Here is a 22176-nt window from a genome sequence, read left to right as displayed (position 1 = left end):
TGCAGTTTGTCTAACAGTTTTAACCAGAACTTTCAGTGATTTGAGCTGTTTTGATATGCATGGGACACAACAACCATTAATACTTGAAGGGAAAAGTGAGTATTAGAACCTGATTTTCCCAATTTTCCATACATCAAATCCAAGCATATACTCTTGTGGCTTAAAAATCTTTGATGCTAATAGTATGAGTGATAAAATATGGGTCTAATCAAATGACTCAGTATTGAACATTAAATTCTGCAGTACCCAATTACTCAATGCTGTTTCGGGTGAGAAATGTGATATTCAAAGGTATAACCTAAACTGCCATAATATATATATTATACCATATTATGCCATATATATATATATATATGTATATATATATATATACACACAGAGAGAGAGAGAGAGAGAGTGAGTAAAAAGAATAAGGCTACTAAATGCTGTCCTTTTATTGTGATCTCAGATCTAGATCCATCTAAAGAGTAGTTACTCGGTATAGTTTTATTTAAAAGTAATTTTGCAGACTCAGACAGCAGTATTCATAAAATGGTTGTGCTTGTCAGAAGCAACATTAACGAAGCTGGATTTGGTAAAGGGAAGGCATTCTTTTTTCTTTTCTTTTTTAAGAGCGTTAACATGTTTTTGTTTTGAACTTGTCATTTTGATTTGCCTGGGAGCCTTCTCAATTTATCTTGAATAGTTTACCAGGGACAAACAGAGAGACTTTTTGGGATGTTTTGTCATATAAGAAGGTTTTATCTTACTGTCCACCCAGTTTGCTAAATAAGCGACCTGTCATACTTCTATTAATTCACTCATACCAAGGTTGAAATTCTTTTTGAAGCTCATATTTCAGCATTTTTCTCCTTGAATTTATTGAGCTAGTTGTGTACAAACACAACACAGTCTGTCACAGAAGAGGGAAACAACTTGAAAAATAAAGAGAAGAAAAACCATCACACACTTTGGGTTGTCATCCGCCCTCCCCACCCCCCTTCAATTCAAACCAGTGTCTATTTTGTGCAGCAGAGATTGGTACGGTGCCTCATCCATTTCAAAAGACAGACTGCTTTATAAACTCATGGAAAACTTATTTTATGCCGCAACTTGTAGATATGATCCTCTGACAAGCAGTACTCATTAAAAGAGCATCAGTGGGCTCAAGCAGTAGTCTTGGTTGCTATTGAAGTCAGCCAGCCCCTTGGGGGGTTTTAACACCATTTGTTCTACAAACACTGTCTTGCTCTGTCCAGCTGTAAAACAAAATCCAATTTAAAAATAAATCTTTTGTAATGGGCTCAAGGAAATATTTGGTACAGGAGGATTGAGCAGTTATCTATTATACAGGCATTCTATTCACATCCAAGATGATTCTGCCTTGATAAACGAACAGTGACACAATTGGCAAACCTGGGATTTGAAGTAATGGTTCATTAATGCAACTGCACACTAAGTAATGTACTTCTGTGTCAGTGTTCTGCTGGGTTTTCTAACCTCATTGTAATGCTCTTTTTCCTCCTGTATACATTTAAAAAATCCCAGCGCTCTTATTAATATATTACATTGAAAAATCTCAGTGTGGGCCAGGAACAGCTGCATGCGTGTGTAGTTGTGCATTGATACATGCATAGGCATGATGCACTCTGGTGATGCGAGTTCGGTCTCCCGCAGAGATTCCAAATTATGATGCGATTGCAGTGAGTTTATGGCCAACTCATGCTGGGATGGAGATAGTCTGAGGAACTAAATACACAAAATAAAGCAACAAACTCATACTACATGGTCTGAATAGCTCTTCCAACTGCACACAGTGCTCATCTTACTTTTCTTTAGAGGAACGTGGAGAATTGCTTTGGTTGGGGTGAAGGAGTGGGTTATTCAGCCATCCCTCCTCCCCTCATTCCACCAAGGCTCCTTGCGCTCCCATAAAAGCTTCCACCACTCTCACCACTGCCATCCTTCTCTTATTTTTTGGGAGGGGAAAAAAAAGGATTCCATTGTCATCACTCCCAGCACCTTAGCTGCCAAGGGCAAGACGGTGTCACATTTAACTGTGTGGGTCATACAACCCTAGGACCAGTCTTGACGGTACATGCTTATAGGGATATGAACATATTTTAATATGTAATTTAAATGGTTTTAAAATCTTTTTAGAAAGTCCATTGAAAGAGTGTACTGCAGTGGCTGTTAAGGCAAAGTTGTAAAGTGCACGCAGATTAAGAGGATATATATACTACCTAAAGGAATTAGCTCCTAAAGAGAGAGACTCAGTAATTCCTTTCCATCCACCCGTAGACAGCACAAGGCACCAGGAGGACTTAATTTTGTTTGCTCAACATGGCTGATTAAGCAGTCTTTGTGGTATCAAAGGGGGAAAATAAGTTTTCATATAATTATGTAGCATCATATTTAAATATTATCACATCTGTCAGCAAGAATTGCTGCTACGTGGACAGATTATATAACTTTATTGTGTAAAGACCTCAAAAATGTGTGTAATTGTTCCCAATGTGTTTTATTAGATTTTAATTTGTAGGATAATGTGGCTGGTGCAGTATAAGGTGATCTCTCACTTCCTGGCTCAGGACATCTTTGGAAATGAGATGTTTTATCTTACTGGGATTCACACAGTAAAATATTTTCAGTTTCAAAGGACTGGTTCTTCCCTCTGCTTTCGTCCATCTATCTTTGACCTCTCCTTATATACATGTCAACAAACAGTATGTATGGATCCTTTATCTATGTAGCTTACTGTATCTTACCTGGAAAAATCACAAAGGCAATTATGTTTGGGTTAAAAGCTGTAAAGAGCTGTCAGATGCAGTCTGTCTAGAGCTGCATGAAATGTTTGCAGTAGAATTTGAAGTTATGTGAAAACTCACCTCATTTGGGGTTTAGTTACAAACACAAAAAACTCCAATCAGATTTATTTAATGCCTTGCAGAGGTTCCCAATCCTCCTCTCCCACCTATAGACATTCCCAGCATTCAGCAGAGCTACTGTGTGCGCTTCAGATTGGATTTCTCCCTGACACCTAGATAGCATGGTCAAGAAATATCTACTGCAGTCAATGGGCCAACTTCTCCCCTCAGGTATACCAAGACAGCGCCAAGCAATCCCTAATGGATGTAATGATTGTAACTGAGGCCAAAATTTGGTCCCATCCCTAATCTATCTCAATTGCTTAAGTATTTATAGGGCACCAATTGCCAAGCATCTATGCATGAAAAGGAAAAGGAATGCTTTGAACCAGTGAATGCAGCATTGTTGTAGCCATGATGGTTCCAAGATATTACAGAGACAAAGTGGGTAAGGTAATATTTTATTGGATCAACTTTTGGTGAGAGAGACACGTTTTCAAGTGTCTCTCTCTCACCAACAGAAGTTGGGACAATAAAACATATCACCTCACCCACCTTGTCTCTTGAACCAGTGAAGAATGGCTACTACCGTAAAGCTTGTAAAAATGTGCTAATTTACATAATTGGGTTAAGATCAGTCTGTATATTTGACAATAAGCATAGCCTTCCCAGCTTACCCTGAGGCGCCTCTACTACAGCAGTTTGGCTTTTTGATGTGCAATACTTACAGATTCAAACTATTTACTGATTTGCAAGCATGATGGGGAAGCTTGAGAACCTCTTGTTCCAAGCCCAGAGTTCTGTTATCGAACTTGCCTGTTGGCATATTCCAAGCAAGAGCAATTTAGAAACAAAACTGAACATACTATTATTGATCTGATTTTATCTATTGTTCAAGGTGCAGTTTGTTTCTCCCTTATATACACAGCTCACATGCCTGGCTTTAGATTGAAGGCTGCTGAACTAGAGAACAAATTGATTGATTTCCTCTTCGTAGCCAACAGCACTGTTGGTCATAGTATATTATTTAGTGGCATTTGTTAAATATTTAATGAAATTCTCAAAAAAAAAAAGCCTGTCTATAATGTAAACACACTGTTTGGCTGCATGGGAAGGTCACATCTTGATTAAGCAGAATGTCAGCAGTATTGATAGTTTCTTCTCAGTATTCTGGGGAGATGCCATCAATAAACCCCTAACACACACACCGAGGCTTCCACGCTCTTTTTATTAATCTTGAAAATGTATTTATGGTTAGAAGTGATGTACATCATACAGAAGCATCAGCCCTTTCTTCTCACATCCGAGATACAGTCTCCTTTCATTTTGTAGGATTTGAAGTCTAAAATGGCAGTCAGTTCACATGAATCTTCCTGTTGGAAACAGTTATTGCTACCAGAAATCTTCAAGGAAAATCAAAACAAAGCTCCCAGGCAAATCAAATTGACAAGTTCAAAACAAAAGCACATTAATGCTTAAAGAAAAAAAAAAAGCTTTATTTCCTCTGCCAAATCCAACTTTATTAAGTTGCTTCTGACAAGCACAACCATGTTATGAATACTGCTGTCTGAATCCACATTCCTGATTGTTTTATATTAAATTGTGCCAAGTAGCTACCCATCAGATGGATCTAAATGGGAAACCTCTCTAATTTATTTGTTTTTAAAATCAAATGCAGAAAGGCAGCACATTGGCTTATCCTCATTTAAGGCAAAATTCTCCTCTGATCTGCACTAGAGGTCATTGGTACATATTGTACTTGCAGACACTGTGCAGAATATGGAAGAGAGATGCTCTGTGGACAAAGTCTAGTTCTGCAGGGCAGGTCGGGAGAAGTTTTCCCCTTGCAGTTCAGTATTCTGCAGTGCAGGTCACATAGGAGGGTTTTGCCTGTAGAATTCTTCATCAAGATCTTTGAGATGTATAGACACAACACGAATAAGAATACTTTCCCCCTCTATTAGGAGGAATGTTTTCTGGCACTTCATTCCAGTCACAGGACTTGTTGCCTATTCTATGAGTTGTTTTTCTGATCCCATAAGATGCTGAGCCCATGACATGTAGAAGGCCAGCCTCAACTCCCACTGAAGGCACTCAGCTCCTCTTGGAAGACTTTCAGCACTTTTCAGGATCAGGACCTTACTGCCTGGAGGCAAAAGATGACACAGAATATGAGAGGGTCCTGTGCGTAAAAGCAGGAAGCTTTCTGAACATGCTCTGCAAAGAGTGAGCAACAAGTGAAAAACAAAGTCCCTACCTAATTAGGAAAAGAGTCACAAAAACTCCCCTCTTTCCAACTCTGTTACCTGTGTAAATCCCAGGGCAATATTTTTGCTTGCTTAGTCCTCCCACTTAATTGGCTTTTCTTTTTTGCAAGCAGAAGTCATAGGAAGATGCACATCTTCAAATCTGGTTTCATACCTTGGTTCTAACCGAAGAAGCTTAATGTTCAAAGAGGCACTTTATCTGGCAAATATGGAGACACTTGGCAAATGTGGAGATTAATTACCAGCTATATGAACTGTTGCTGTTTTTCTGTGTTGGTTAGGTCCTGGTTAATCGAGAGCCCCTGACAGTTTTTTTGTATCTTTTATCTCTGTGTTTTGCATGAAGAAAGAAACTAAAGGTGATTCTAAACATTCTTTATCCACTTGCAGAATTAGGTTCTCGATTCATTACATGCCATTGAAAGAACAGAAGTTTAATGTTTTAATCAATTTTTATTATATGATTTCAACCCAACAGACCAAGACATTGTTATTCATTGTTATTAATTATTAATGCCAATATTTATGCACAGGTACTTTTTGAAGTAATTTCTTGGTGCTTTATGTTTATATTCTTGCAATTCTTGCCTCGGATTTACTAAGACAGGGCTGCACGTACCTGTCAAAAATGGCCTGTAGCAATAACGTTATCAAGAAGAAGTAATTTTTATATTGTAGACTTCCCTTCCTGGCTACAATTACTGTGTAGAGTATTTGCCACTGCGTGTCTGTTTTGTACTACGTCTCCATCAAAAAGTGTGTGTGTGTGTGTGTTTGTGTGTGTACATAAAGGCTGAATATCACAGAAAAGACAGAAAATGGTTGCTATAAAACAGCAATATATCAGCCAGTGCTCTACAACCAGCAGCATCTCACTACTGCCTTTAGCACTTTAGGAATGACAAGATTCCCAGTTTGCTCCACAACATTTAGAAAGCATCTGAACTCATTAAATAAACCCAGGTATTGTTGTTAACCAACATCTGCATAGAATTCTCCACAGGAGACTAGACGAAGAAAAAATGTGATGAATTAATGACTAAAAATTGCCATTAAGGTGCACAGATATATGAGAGAATGAAACACGGGTGTGGCGGAAATATTGATATAGCAAAGGGACAGATGGCAAGGTCACAGCCGTTTGTTTTGCACTCTAAGGAAGGCCTGATCTAAATCCCACTTGGAGTCAAGGGGAGTTTTTTTACTGACATCAATGGGCACTGGATCAAGCCTTTAATAAGGACACAGAAAAGGCAACTATCACCTGATACACATTTGAGCTGAGCTGAGCCAAGCAGCCGTCAGCTCTTTTCCCTCTACAAACATGCATGTTCACATTTCCTTTACGCTAAAACAATAACTAGAAATAATTACTACAGATTTCATCAACAGCCCCAAAAGCACTTTGCAAAGGTGAGCCAGCTTTTTCATTCCCATTTTACAGATGTGGAAACTGAGTGCAGAGAGGTTAAGTGACTTGCCCAAGATCGTACAGTGAAGCAGCTGGCAGAGCCAGGAAGAGAACCCAGTTTGATGTATTATCCTAACTACTGCACCATACATTTAAATATTTATTGATCATGTATGTTTATTATGGTAGGGCCTAAGGTCCAAACAAAAGTGAATCCCCATTGTGCTAGGTGCTGTACGAACACAGAGTGGTCGATGGTCCCTGCCTGAAGAATTACAATAGACTAAGTGAGGGTGAGGAAAGGGATCTAACATCCAGCATGAACCATGTGATGGTGGCAGACGGCATGCTATTTCTGTGATGTTGTGTTTTGTTTGGGTGGGTTTAGTTAAGAAGGGACAGGGGCCTGCACAAGAGGAGGGCAAGCAGGGGCACAGGTCCCCTCAATAATTAGCAGGGGCACAGAATTCCTCTGGCCTGGGGCTGCAGCAGGGAGAGTGAGCTGGAAAATTCATAACTGTGATGTTACAAGAAGCTTAATGGAAGTGAAGCATAAAGCCACAAACACTGCACCTTGGTATGAAGGCCAGGTTTTCACTTAGGCATATGCAATTATTTTCATGCAAATACCAAATGTATGTGTGTCAGTCAGGTATTTCAGCACATACATGGACAATAACATACCTGCCTGGCACGTGCCTGTGTAAATACCTTAACAGCATGTGCACATTGGGTATTTTGGCATCTAGACCAGCACAGTTATTTGAAAACCTGTGTCAGAAATGAGGAGGCAGATTATTACGGCAAGAGGCTTCTATTTCTTAAACATATCTTGATAATCAGCAAAAAAAAAAAAATGACAATTTTATTGGAACTGCAATTTGAAAAGTTTGCTGAACTGTAACAGTGGGTTCCTGAAAGCTGTTAAGTGGGTCACTTTCTAGCTTTCCTTAGTACTACACTAATTAGCCAGCTGTGACTCCTGGGTATCTATTTTGAAATAATGACTTGCATAAACCTCCAAAGACAAGAATTTGCCACTGGTGTACCACACATTACTGCAGCTGCAAAGTTATTATTCCCAACGGAAATTAAAGTTTGCAGGAAAATCATGCAAGATCTTATGAAAAATAGGACGTTAACCCTTGCCACACCACTGTGTATTTCTTGTAGTGCTCAGCCCCACCGTCTGATATAAAGCTTCAAGAAATTACATCTCTGTGCTCTTGATACTATAGCAGAATATTTAAAGTAACATTTAAAGTTCCAGTGAGATGCCTATGCTCTAGCTAGAGCTACCACTCATGTATAGGCAAAAGCTTTGGAAATATTGCTGTAAGCAATGGTTTGTAAATTTGTCCCAAGGCCCATAAAAATACATTACACACATCCATACATGGATACTTATAACTCAGTGAAGGTAAGCAGGACTGTTTTGTCATTTTCAGATTGTTTTTGTATTCTCATGCTTATATTACCATGGAGCTTGCAGCTCTCTTTCATTCTAAGCAGATGCACTGAAGTAGGTTTTACTACCTGCAGGTTTCAGATAAGAGTTTTTTTCCTTTTTCCAGCTCAGGTTTGGATTCCCTGAATTCATGTAACATTTCCGTCTGCAGTCATGGTAAAGACAAAATGCAGGATGAAAGCAATAACTGCCTGCATTATAGTGCCAGCTAACTGCATTTCAAAGGATATTCTGACTGGCTGGGACAGCATTTGGTATTCAGCTGTCATTTGTAAATGTGTATTTTAACAAAGTAATAATCGATACAACTGCTATATCTCCAAGGGAGAGATATGCAGCAGTCCAGGGCTGACTTGTACTGCAATGGTAGCTGAATTACTGACACTGTGCAGTGGGTTTGTTGCTAGGAATACAATTATTTATGAGCTTTAAAACATGCCAATAGTTATTTGATAGGCCCAAAGATCAACAGATAATTATGGTGGGCAATTATTTTGCATAGGCAGTTAATGTATGTGTGGTATTATTTATGGTATTTTTAATTATTGCAGAGATCCTAGCATGAAAATGAATGAATAAATTATCTATTGTAATAAATCCAGTTAAGTAGCATGCACTTTAGGGATATTGGTAAGTTATTGTATATCTAGAGTAGAATAACCCCTTTCTATTTATTATATACAATGCTTGTGGGCTATTGGATGGCCCCGATCATTGTTCATTTGCCAACTGCAATAGCACATTTATATTCCACATTGTGCATATATACCTATACCAGAATCTGAAGAAACAGTCTAGTTCTTCAGTTGAAATAAGTGACATCAAATGCTATCATTTTAGCTTTGTTCTAGCCTCCTGTTAATGGATTCTCACATTGTTGTAAGTGAGTCCATCTTCTCAATTATGCAAACTTCATTCTTTGATATAGAGCTCATTATGTGACACAAGAAAATGTGAATAACCTCATTATTATACAATTTTTGTATGGTGCATAAGAATTGAAAACCAGAAGTTAAATTACCTTCTCAGTGGCCTTTTTTAGTTAGGCTAAAAAACACAGTTGTTAGGTTTGAATTAGAAATACGATAGCTTTTGCCATATAGCATCCCTGCTGATATCATGTGAGCAAACATAGTAAGGAGCATTGCATTAGCACCTTGCTACTGAGCTCTGTTGATGAATTTCGTATGAATTTCAGTGTGATGTTCACCAATTCATTACAATGCCCTGGGTAGCTACTTGCTCGGAAAACTGCAAAAACTAAAATGTCACAAATATTTGCATTCAGAAGATTACAGTGTATCATTTCACACTTCTCATGCTGTACTGTATAAACAAAAGACTGTTTTCTGCTGTCAGTCTAACGGCTCAGCTACTAATGCTAACCCAGTCAGGCTGGACAAGCTGAGTTTGGGAGACATAATAGGACAATAGAGAGTGGGAGTTTGGAGCATGAAGCAGCAGCATTTAGTCCCCAGCAGAGGGATAAAAAGCTTGGTGGGCTCAGTCTGTATCTCACAAGATCCCCTCCTAGAAGTTGTAGGATATGCATATCTGTGTAACTACAAGCAAGGGGAGAAGACAAAGAGAAACAGGTGTGCGAGGTTGGAATTCGTGTGGATAAAGAGTGATTTTGAACTGATGAAAGCAGAAATGAAAAATCAGGGATCTGCTATAGCTCAAACTCATCCAATATGTCTACAAAGACGTGAGATCATCTTTGGCTTGGACTGGAGAATAAAAACATTCACGTTAGTAACTCACCCTGAAAAGAATGTTTCATCCTGCTGCTTTGTTAATTACATTCAGCGTGGAAAGACTCGTACTACAACAGCTGCTACATAGTGGAAAACCTAAGATATCTATGAATTAAAATGAAAGCTGATTTTTGCTATTTTAAATAACATTTGGATGTATTCAAAATTTGGGGAAACCTTCAAGGCAAAACCAAGACCCTAACTCCATCCTTGAGTGACTGCCCCAATTTGAACAGAACACACAACACAGCAGTCTGATTTTATATGATATGGTCGATGCTATGTATAAAAAAACCACAACCAAACTAAAAAAACAAACGTCGGCCACTAGAATGCTACAGCCAAGATTTTCAAAAGTAGTGGTCTCAAGTTCAGGCTCATAAATAGTTATTTAGGCGCCTATATAAGGATATATCTACACTGCATTAAAAACCTGCAGCTGGCCTGTGCCAGCTGACTCGGGCTCATGGGACTCGGGCTAAGGGGAAGTTTAACTGTAGTGTAGACTTATGAGTGCAAGCTGGAGCTCAGGCTCTAGGACCCTGGAAGGTGGGAAAGTCCCAGAGCTCTGACTGCAGCCCAAGCCCGAATGTCTACACAATTAAACAGCCCCGCAGCCTCAGCCCCGCAAGTCCGAATCAGCTGGCAAGGGCCAGCTGTGGGTTTTTAACAGCAGTGTAGACATACCCTAAATGGCCTAGTTTTCCCTAAGTGATGAGTACCCATAATCTTCCAATAGAAGCTGTTGGATCTTAGCACTTTTGAAATTCAGGCCATTAATTAAGGGGGAGCTTTTCAAAGGCACAATTAGTAGTTTGTCACCTAATTTGCAGCCACTTCCAATGAGATTTTGGCATCTAACTGCTAGTTGAACCTTTAAAAGTCTTCCTTTAAATGCCTAAATATGGATTTAGGCGCTTAATTTTAGATACCCATGTTTGTAAATCTTGGCCTACATTTCTAGTGAATAAGCTACACTGTTGCTGGAAACTGTTTAGTAATATTTAATTTATGATGACATTTGGCAAAACTGTTGGGTAATATTTGAATCCAGAGCTTCTAATCCAAGATTTAGTATATCTTCAATGTAGATGAGATCTCTGTGCTTTCCTATACGCGTTCAGTAGCCCTTCCTGAGTGTGTCACAGACCATGACAAAATCTTTTAATAAAATGGACCTTTTTTTAAATAAAAACCCAATTAATTCTTTTAAAATAATCTCTTTTGTGACTTCTCTGTAGAGCCATGTGTGGAAGAATCCCATCATGTCTTAATGCACCCTGCTGAGTTCCTCAGCTATTGGGAGATAATAGATGTTCTTAGAATCCTTTGTGTGAAACGCCAACATATTTATGTTGAAATGCAAGGTCTGAGGTTGAAGCATTACAATAGCAACAAAGTAACAACAAGTTCTAAACGCAATTGTCTGTGAAACAGAAGTACATTCTGTTCCACGTTTATATCCAATGATCTTTACATGCTGAATGCAATGCCATTATCACATCTATTTGAATTCTTTCTCTGCCAAGGCACAAAAGAAACCAGTTCTTAATCACAAAGCCAACTTAGACTTGCCAGCCATCAGGAGACCAACGTTTCCTTCCAAGCTGAAAGGGATGCATTGTGAGAGATGAGGAGGTGAGCGCCATTGGCGGAAGTATTGTTTAGCTGCAGGACAGATACTATAGTCTGCACATTGCAGGTTGGCACATTGCCCAGTGCTGGGCCGATTTGCTTACACTATCAGTTCAATACAGCTTTAACCTGGGAGAATAATTCTCAGTTTCCAAAGAAACTCCTCATTAAGACTGCAGCCATTATTTAGCACATTGCCAATTTCATTATATATGCTAGTACAGTGGGGGTTCGGTTTGGGGCTATATCGAATGAATGACTGCATGACATTAAATGGCTCACTTTATCAAATCCTTCAGAATCTGTCGCTCCGAGACAAGTGAGGAGAAAGATTCCATCTGGTTTCAGTGAGGACAGAACAAACCTTCTACAGGCATGTAACCAGCAAGAAATGGAGGCCCACATCACCACATCCGTTTATGCAAGTGGAGGTGCACAGGTGGAAAACCACTGGGGAGTGTAGAAGAGGGAGAATGTAACCTGTGCATTATTGTTCCCTTAACTTTGGGATCCGTAGAGGCTTCTCCATGGGCCTTAAAGGTGGGAAGGAGCACGGAAGGCAACCCTCTGCTCTCAGTGCTCTCCTCCTTGAGGTTGTGTCTGGAAATCTGAGAGGGAGTTAGACCTTGTGGGGTTTTTGTCCCTGAGGCTGTTGCTGGACTCAGGAGTAGGAGGGAGGGACAGTCCATACAGAATGGTGCTAGCCTCTGTAGATCTAGGAGCTCCTTTCTCCAAGATCCATGGGATTGGGAGGTGTCAGTTCTATTCAGGCTATCATTCACCTTCAGCTCCTTAGAATCTATGCTAAATGCTGCTCATTCATTGGTCCTCTGAGGATGCTGTCTGTCCTCACCCCAGGAGTTACTCCATTGGAGAAAGCACTGTAGCCCAGTGTTTGCCTAAATCTTTTTTACTCTGTGGAATGGGCAATAAGCTTGGTAGTCTCTCAGTCTCTGAATCCTGGTGCAATGGTTCGCATCCTTGATCAAAACCTCTTTGATCAATCAATTCTTTGTTTTTGCCTTACACAAAGTTGTCTTCTGCAGACGACTCGGATTGTATTTCTAAAGTTAGCCTGACTGTTCATTACAAGTCAAGAAAGTTTTACTTCAGTTCAGCGCTCCAGAGCACAAGGTTCTTTTGTCTAATGGTGTTTCTTTCCAAACCTGCACCTGTTTTTCCAGATTATGGTTGAGGGGCAAATTCACTGCAGGAATCTAGGAGTGCAACCCCACAGTCTGTGGAAATGTACCCTCTGATATTAATGGTGAGTTCTGCCCCAAGACTGGAATTAACATGCAGAGTTTCTGCTAAAACATACATTTTTTTTATCACTGCTATTAATGAAATGCATCATCATAAACAATACAGTTTAATTAGTAACTAAAGTGTCTATAGCAATTCAATATGAAGGAAGTGTTCTGGAACACAGGAGGGATTATACTTATGAGTAATTTAAATCGCAAATGAATTTTTAAGATGTTATTGATGGAACTTTGGGGGAAAGCAGCTTATTTTGAAAAGTAAGGATGTTTTTAAAAATGAAGTGGTGACTCTATGACACTTTCAGCCAAATGAATGGCTTGTAGAAACCTGAAACCGGTAACTGCTGCTGCTTGTGGAATCACAGATGGAACTAATGGGAGCTGCTACTAATTTCTACTGTGCTGAGCCAATGTAAGAAAATTCAACTTAAAAGAATCTAGAGTAATGACACGACTCATTAACATTAGGCCAATATACCACTTCAAATTAGAGACTTCATCTTCAATTATATGTCAAGGAAAAAGTTATTAATGTATTTCATGCCTGAGTATTTGGAACTGAACACAGCTGCTCACTATCATGTTGCAACACTACCTGACATTGTAAGCACCTAAGATTCAGAGCCCAGGTTCTATTTCAAGACAATTCGTGCATAACTTAAGTGGACAAGTGTTGGAACATTGTCCACATGTTTCTGTTCATTGTTCATTCATCTGAATTATTCATCGTACAACAGGAAATGTGGATGGTCTACAAGAAGAGACTAGGCAAGACCTGAAACATAAAGAGGAAGAAAAGTGCTCGGAGGCTATGGCCTAAGGCCCAATGCTTCCCTTAGTAGGGAAAGGTGAAGAAAGCACTCAGATCCCCAAATATTTATTACAGAATTGAGCTTCGTAAGTGAATGCATATCCTGCCAGTGAGTCACAAGAAATTGTTTTTGCAGTTGCCAACAGAAGGTGTGGCTAGAGAGAAAGTGTGAGGACTGATGTGGAAAATGCATATTATTACAATACTAGACAAACAATATGTATTAGGGGTCCTGGTGTACAGAAATGTGCAATGCTCCTTTCTAAGGCTCACTCCATCCCTTTCTATGGTAAAGCCTATGGGAGAGGGCTCTGAGGAGGGAATCTCAGCAAGAAGTCCTTGTGGAATTTGTTCCCAATTGATTCAACGGGGAAGCAGGCTTTGTCTCTCGGTGAACAGGCTGTAGGGTCTGCCCCCAAAGCTGGTGACTCCAAGAATTTGAAGGTGGCCAGGGTCAGCTTCACAGAGACCTTATCTATGCACCAACTTTGGAACCACAGGGTCTGTCCCCAGCCACAGGTGCCTCTGGGACCTGCATTGTGGGGAAATTGAGGCTGTATGTTTCTGAATAAGTTCCCCTGACTTGGGGGGGGGAGGGAGGGGACGGGAGGAGAGCGATATGCATCTCCTCCCCTAGATTGTCCACTCTTCCCCACTCCACCCCCACTTGCCCAATCTCCTCCTCCCTCCTGCCCCCCCCAGGCTATAAACCCATAGAGTCTCCTCTACAGGATCTGCAGGATCTGGAGGAATAAAGGAAACAGTGCTGCAGAGAAGCAGGATCTGCTTGTGTGAAAGGTTTCCCCTTATGCAAAGATCTAGAAGGGACAATATGGGCTCATGCTGTTTGCCTAAATACTCTGAGATGAAACCTGTATATCCCCTTCATTTTTAATGGTCAAAATACACAGCCTCCAAAAGCAATGTAAAACCTTTCCTTCTTCCAGACCTCCCTTCGCCAAATGTCAGAAATAGTGTATTGTTTGCTTATATAAAGGACAAGTTGCTGCTCCATTTTTAATGTGTCTTTGAGGTATTTCTCACATTTCTAGACCATCCATCTGTGCTATGGTGCATATACCAACAAACCAGAATAGCAGCATTGTACATCCTCTTTGCACAGAGGTTTGTGACGACACAAGGTGCAAGGCAGTAGAGAAACAAACCCATTACATTTCTTTTCATTCAGAGTCCTGCCTTCCATTAACTGGGAGACAGTGAAATTGCTATGATATGCACTTTTTAACTTGGCAAGAAAAAGCTTTCTTATTTTCCACCCCATTTGGTCTTTCAGCATCTTCAGTTGATTTGTGTATTCTGTCTCATTTTAGGTCTGTTAGCTTCCAATAGAAATTACAATCCTCCCAAGACCCTCATCTCTTAACAGTGGAAAACATAGCATGACAGTGGACAGTTTCTGCATATAGAATTTTTGTCTATAGACCTGTTTATATATCACTGAACTTACTATTTTATTCAATCTTCAAGAATTTTGCAGTATCTCTTTCTTCTCATGAAAGATATCTCCATAACCCTAAGAAAGGGAGCTGAGTATTGTAAATTCCTCTACCTTCTAGAGAATTTGCTTAATCTTTGTGGTTCTCCTTAATTGACTATTGACCTTTTGCTTCAGTCATTCATTAAATCTGTACGTTACTGTGACAGATGACTTACTCAAAGACCCTATATAGGAATACATGGCTCTTTTGTTGAGTCGCCCAACCCCTGCAGAAAATTCAAGATAATTACTGCTGGGTCATGATCACAGGTAGGTCCAATTAGCTTTGACTAAAGGGGGTGAGGAAGAGTCTCTTTGGGCCCAAAGACAGTATTGCTTCTAGAACCCTAGAAACAGCCAGGCTCAATAAGGGCAAACCTGGGAAGGTTGAGGTAGGAAATTAGATTTTTTGTGATGCTCTCCTTTAGATAATACTAAGATTTTAAAATCCCTTGTAAAATATTGGTTCTTTAGTCTTTGGATTCTCATCTAAAAGACTTCCCATGAATTTAAGGTGTTTTACTTTTCATACATATCTAATCTTCCAACACAACTGTTCTCAGCTAAAATTGTCCTCCATACTCAAGTTTTTCCCCTGCTCATTCAGTCAACCCAAGTGAAATTTAACAGGCCAAATTCTGTTGTTGGACACTACATTAGAATTTTGCCTGGTTTGTTAGAAACTCTACAGTTGAGTCAACTTGTCCCTTAATGTCATTGAAAGAGCTGGGCAAATGCAGGAAAATACGTTTATGAATATTTGGTGTGAATAAGACCAGCTGATTCCCTTCACTGCTATTCCCCTCCCTTTCTGTTTGCATAGTCAAACACATTCTGCTGACAAAGGATAGATTTTCAGAAGTGTTCAGTTTGGCGTACTCTGCTCCCATCGTAGTCAATGGTAAAACTCCCTCTGACATCAGTGGGAGCAGAGCTAGGCCTTTTGAAAATCCCACTTGAGTTTTCTTCACAAGAATGTTTTCAGAAAGTTAAAGCAATACAAGAAGCCCTTATTTTAGTCATGGGATGATGTCTGCTGTGCAGAAATGGAATCTCCCTGAAGAAACTGCTACTGCCTGTGGAACCAGAGAACAGAGATGAAATCTCTACTGCACAACTTCATTTCCGAGTTATTCAGAAAGATAACAAATCATGGCCTTCCTGGCCCCTTGATCTTTGAAGAAAATGTTACCACTACTTAACTTCTGTTCTCAGGTACAATAGGTAGAGTGAATACACACGTAGACTTCAGATAATGCATCTGGCTCTCTATGTCCTTGCACACTACTTATTTGCACCTGTTGCAATGTGAACACAGATGAGAGCACAGCAACAGCAAACAAAAATCAAAAGCCGTTATTCAAAGAGTTGAGTTCTTTGTTTTATACTCTCCTATTGTCTCTGAAAAGACATGACAGTAGATCTTTTTAACTGTGTATGTACAGCTGAGCTTGCAAGGTGCTGTGTTCCTCCTGCCAGGTGCCGTGCACCCCCACCTCCTATTATTTTTGAATATGATTGCATTTGGCTGCTCAGAGGAGGCACTCAGCTTGTTCCAGGATTGAACTCAATGTATACATATATTTATTTATTTAACTATCATTCCCTGATGGAAAAAAATGTGGCTCACGATGAGATGAGAACAGACATTTGAGACTGTATTGCTAACCTCTACAGTGGCCACAGAGTTGAGTTATGCAGCACTGCTAACCAAATTAGATTGCATATGCAAATGTCTGCATGCTAAATGGCTGAGAGTTCAGTTTTATCTGAACTCAAGCTGCAGCCAAATTACATGACATATGGAAATCCCTGCTTCTGGATTGGCTCATGGGAGGTCAATAATAGTTTCTCCTGGACCTCTGACTTCATCTACCATTTTAAATGTGAGGGTTTTAAAAAGTTTTAAGATGTTATATGACAAAAATTCATGGCTATAATGGACAGATTGTCAGCTATTTCTAATGAAAGCATTCTGAATATCTGTAACAATAAACAATGTTATTTTTCTGTGAACATGAAAATGTAGTAGATATGGTGGTGGATTTTGATGTTCACCTTACTAGAAGTCAATATGTGCTTATTTATTTTAGGGGTATAAATAATTTGAACCAGGAAACAGACTGAATTTTTTCAAAGAGCCCTTATCTTTAAAATGGACCATATGTAAATCCGGGCTCTGAAAATCCTCAAACTTTGAAGTGTTTTGTTAAAACCTGGAATCAGCTCAGAGTTTTGCTTCTTGAGCCATACAGCTGGTTTTAATCCTCCTGTTCTCCAGTCCTTGTGGCAGCATTATGACAGTACAGCTAATAGGGAGGAAAGGTTGCCTTACAGTTAAACCACCAGATGCATTGAGGAGACATGGGTGCTGTTTCTCACTGTCATCAACTTTCTGTGTGAACTTGGACAAGTCAATGTCAGTGTCTCAATTCCTTCATCTACAAAGTGGGATAATACACCTCACAGGGGAATAGTGAGGCCAAAGTCATGAATGTTTATAAAGCACTGCAATTGTGCAATGAAAGACACTATACGGTGCACTGTAAGAGGGGTGGGGATGGTTTATCATCACAAATGGTACCACCTTGCAAAAGGTCCAATCCTGCTTCCAATGAAGTCAATGGCAAAATTCTCACAGTTAAGTTAAATAAAGGGAATGGTAAACTGCCATTGCTCAGCTGCTGTTTGTTGCAACACAGAATACGAAGAGCAGTGCTGACATCTGCGCTATGCATTATACTATAAGGCAGCCTTCCACACAGTAATGCTATCCTGTATGTAGCATACCTAGTTTAAAATGTGTTTTATGATTTTTAAAGCATCATAAAGGTGAAAGTTTAATAACTGTAGCACATAATTCCGTCTACCTTTAGCTCTACTTCCAGCGTTATTAACTTTTCCACAGTCTAGACATAATATGCACTGCAGCAGTTTGAGCAGTGCTCTGCCGAGCTGACAGGATCAGCTTCTCAAGGGATATAAGGGTAATTCCGCCTCCAAGTTGTATTGAATCCTCTTTGGAGCAAAACCTGCTAGTTGAGCCAAAGCTGCCACAATATATTGTGCTCTACAGTATGTAAAACATTTGACATCAGGGTTAACACTTATAATTTCATCTGCCTCGTTAGGGGCAAAAGGAAGCTATATTTCTGAAAATGAATGGGATAATTCCACACCATCTAAATAAATAACAGCCTTAACCAATGTTACAATATTTGTAAAATTACATGGCCTGGTTCCTTCCTTGCGTTCACTGAAGGCAGTGGGAGTTTTGCCAGCAGGAGCAGACCCTCAATTTCTTGGTTGGGTTCAGCCCCTGGATTGCTCAGGGAAGTAGAGCCTGCTCTCAAATCCCGTGCCTAGGAATGCACATCCCCAAAATAAATCATGTCATAGGGCGTGCCTGCCTTGCAGCACCCCCTGCTGGCCTGTCTCAATTTCCCCTCCTCTCACATCCAGGGGTTCATGTGGCTCAGCTCGCTAGCTGGGTTGCTCTAAGAGTTCAATCCCCTTCCGGGGTAACAAAAGCCCCAAACAACGAAAAATGTTCTTCTGCCCTGCTTGGGCTACTCTGCAGCCCAGGCTCAGTTCCCAGTCCCTTCGGGGACAAAGCACTGATTCCTAGGTTCCTTCCCTGCAGTTCTTCACAGTCACAGCCTCTCTGGCTTACCTTTCAGTCTTCCCTGCTCTGGGATAGAGCATTGACCCTCATGGGACATCTACACAGCAGCTGGGAGTGTGCTTCCCAGTGCAGGTAGATAGACATCTGCTAACTCCGCTCAAGCTAGCAAGCTAAAAATAGCAGTGTGGCCACAGCACCATGGGAGGTGGCTTGGGCTAGCCACCCAACTGCGTAGCCAAGGGGTTGGGCAAGTGAGGCTGAGCAGCTGCCCGTGCTGTTGCAGCCACCCTGCTATTTTTAGCTTGCTAGTTCAAGCGCAGCTAGTGTGGTCTGTCTACCCATCCTGGGAAGCACACTTCGATCTGCATGTAGACATATCAGCTTGAAGAAGAAAAACTCAACTCCTTGCAAGCGCAGACTGTATATAAGCAGTTAAAAAGATCTACTGCTGTGTCTCTTCAGAGACAATAGGAGAGCATAAAACAAAGAGCTCAAGTCTTTGAATATCTTCAGGCTGCTTTCCTGAAGTCCTTCCATTTTCTGCTTCAGGGTCCACCACAGGAGCCAAGCTAGCTTTCTGTGGTTCCTCTCCCAAACTGGGCTTTCTCAGTCCTTTTATGAGGTCCAAGTGTTTCAGGCTGTCACCTTACCCCACCTACTCCAATTAGTCCAGCCCCCTTAGGCTGTGAAGCAGGTTTTTATAGCTCAGGCAGGGCTGATTGAACAGGGATGGCTAACCCAGGTCTCCAGACTCTTAAATGGGCAGGCCACCATGTCACACATATTACAATTCATCTAGAAATTCATGCTAAATAATTTATTCAATAAATGTAGCCTTTTGTCTGTTTGTGGATTACCGCAAATATATTCATTATAGGCCTGATCCAAACCCCACTACAGTTAATGGAAAGAACCCTGTTGACTTCTATGGTCTTTAGATAAGGTCATATTTGAGTTTATTTGATTAATACCTTTTCTAGTTTTTCTGTTCTATGGTCTGATCAGGGATACTTGATCACCAGAATTTCAGCTGTGCTGCTAGCTGTGATTAATCACATGGATCCACAACTGGATGAGCATTTCTGCCATGACTACTTGCAGATTCAAACTTAAAATTCAGTTCCTGAGAATACTCCTGCATACAACTTTGACATTCACTTTCTGCAGATATTTGTACCTGATTTGATTGCCCAAATCTTCACAGCGAATGGACACGGGATTCTGAAGCAAATTCATTTTAAAATGAAAAATGATTAACGGGAGTATTTATTTTGCAGTTTTCATTTAGTTCTGTTCAACATGGAGGCCAAAGAATGAATGTGCATGGAGATGGCCCTCTAAAGATGGTCCCCTTAAATTAGTGTTGAGGCCCATTGTCAGGTTACTGTGAGGGGCCTGCCCCACTGTGGCATATGATGTACCTGGTCCATAGAAGAGTTACCTTTCCAGTGCTGACAGTTTTGCAATTTTCAATAATAGCAACATTTTTAAAAGAAACAAATAATATCGATTTCATTTTGCTCCTCCTAGGGCCACTGTGTGGAAAGCAACGTGGCACAGGCACGATGGAGAAAAAAAATGTAGTGCGGATAGTCTCTCTTCTTTTGCTTGAGTCTGTCATCAGTATTAGCATTAATGTGGTGACACCATGAAACAGACATATGGAAGTGTATTTGTTTCTCGTTTACCAACCAGATAAGAATATGGAAATAGTTTCAGTCCATTTGTTTGATGAGCTTCCTAAGCCAGTAATAAACAAATCAATACAATTAGTTTTGGCTCATCATCATTTAGAAACCTTCACTACGGGACACAATTTAATTATACCTCTTGTTCCACAGCAACAGAAAACCTTTGGAAATTGGCTACTTTGCCAACTATTGAACCAGAGGGGAGGAACAGAAGGACGGATCAGAAATGGAGGGGTTATCATCTAACCAAGATGTGCAAGATATAAAGCATATTGTGAGACACAATTTCCCTGATTGCAACTCTAAAATATTTCTGCCATTAAGTCCTTATGAGCAACCCAATGTGAGACCCAGCTGTACAATGACTGTGTATATGACATGCTTCATGTGACTGTTGCAATTAATATGGCATGCATCAATCACTCTTGGAATTGATTACAGAGTGCACTAATCTTAACTGATTAATTAAGCTGCGAAGTGACATATAGGACTATAGGTAAAAAAACTCACCATTTGTGTGCTAATGCCCTCCCCAAATACATTTTCACTGTAGAGATTAGTGCTGTTACACTCTTCATTCTCCGTTGAGCTAGCTTCTAACAAGTGGGGCTGCACAGAAGGTGGGTACCTCCTAAATTACAGGCTCTTTATCATGCACACAATAGAACAGCTAATTACAACAATTAAAATAAGGCAGAACAAGACTCCAGATCCAAGCACTCCAGACATATTTTTGGGGAAGAGAAGAGTGAAATCTGACCCTTAATTTAGCACAATTCACTTTCAGTTGCAACTGTGTAAATTCCAGAGCAATCCCATCACCAGAATCACACCAGAGTAGCAGAAAATAGAATTTTGAACCTAAACTGGAGATCTAAACACACGCAAGTTTGGAAGTGTTCAAAATGCAGGTCAGAATTTAGGAGATGGGACATTGTGCTCATGCACGTCCAAAGAGAAATGTGACTCTTGAAAGCTAGCAAACATATTAAATTTTATGGAAGTTAAGGGGCCAGATCTTTGAGGGCAGCCACTTTGTGCCACAAGCCCCAGTCCAGTTTAGTCATAAACCCTAACTGAGGGGAGTCACCCCAGGGCAAGAGTGATCTTGCCAAGGAGCAGAGTAAGTATATGGAAGGTGCACCCAGCTAGCACTGGCAGGAAGAAGTCCCTGCATGGTAGCAGAGAGGGAGTGCAGCTGTGATTGACCCCTGCACAGAAGATGGGAGAAGGCTATTAGTGCCTTCCACCCTTTCCACCTCACCCACCCATGCAAGAGCCAGGCATCTCAGATTTTTAGGTTTAAAATTGCAGACTTGCCAGGGATTTACTCCTTGAGGGCTAGCGCCTTTGAGATATCTGAAGTCATTTGATTTAGAAATAGGAAACCTGTGAGTATTTGAAAAATCACATACTCTGCATATCCAGTGCAGGACACTATTACATTTAAAACAATGTACCTAGTCCTGGGCATCTTGCATTCAAATCAGTTTGCAGGAAGGTTCTGCACAAACAAAATGAGTTCTCAAAATTAATTGCCTTGATATTTAAATTGCATTTCTGTTAACTGTCTAGTGGGGAACTGGTGATCAATATTTTCTATTGTATCATTAGCTTCATCATAATTTAATTTTTGAATGGCATAAAAAGAAAAAAAAATAGTGGCCAAGTTTAACAACAACAAGGATCTGCTGATTGCTCAACACTTTGGAAGAATCAGGCCACTTATTTAAGACCCTATATGTGGATTTGGGAACCTAACTTCAGGCATCCATTTTTACACCTTGGCCTTGATGTATAATGATACAAACACAAAGGTATTTATAGCATTACAGGTAGATGGCATGATTGGGGGGGTTGATTGCAGACATGACAGGACCAGATCTGTTTGCTCCCTCTAAG

At 40.3% G+C, this 22176-nt stretch overlaps 1 protein-coding gene across 9 annotated transcripts in view; it reads right to left on the bottom strand.

The window, feature by feature from the left end:
- ST6GALNAC3 (ST6 N-acetylgalactosaminide alpha-2,6-sialyltransferase 3) overlaps positions 1 to 22176 on the bottom strand; it is a 312581-nt gene that overhangs the window by 47256 nt on the left and 243149 nt on the right. For 2 of the 9 annotated variants that reach the window (XM_042859064.2, XM_065555448.1), the window contains exon 4: positions 592 to 1238. The exons of the other annotated variants lie outside the window; for them this stretch is intronic. In XM_042859064.2, the coding sequence (XP_042714998.1) occupies positions 1175 to 1238 (64 nt within the window). In that variant the 3' untranslated portion in view covers positions 592 to 1174. Of the gene's footprint in view, positions 1 to 591; positions 1239 to 22176 lie in introns of those variants that run through there. 9 annotated transcript variants of the gene reach the window in all.

Source organism: Chrysemys picta, chromosome 8 (assembly GCF_011386835.1).
Source record: "Chrysemys picta bellii isolate R12L10 chromosome 8, ASM1138683v2, whole genome shotgun sequence".
Taxonomy (NCBI): Eukaryota; Metazoa; Chordata; order Testudines; family Emydidae; genus Chrysemys; species Chrysemys picta.
Note: the sequence above shows the minus strand (reverse complement) of the source record. Positions and strands in the feature narration are given on the sequence as shown.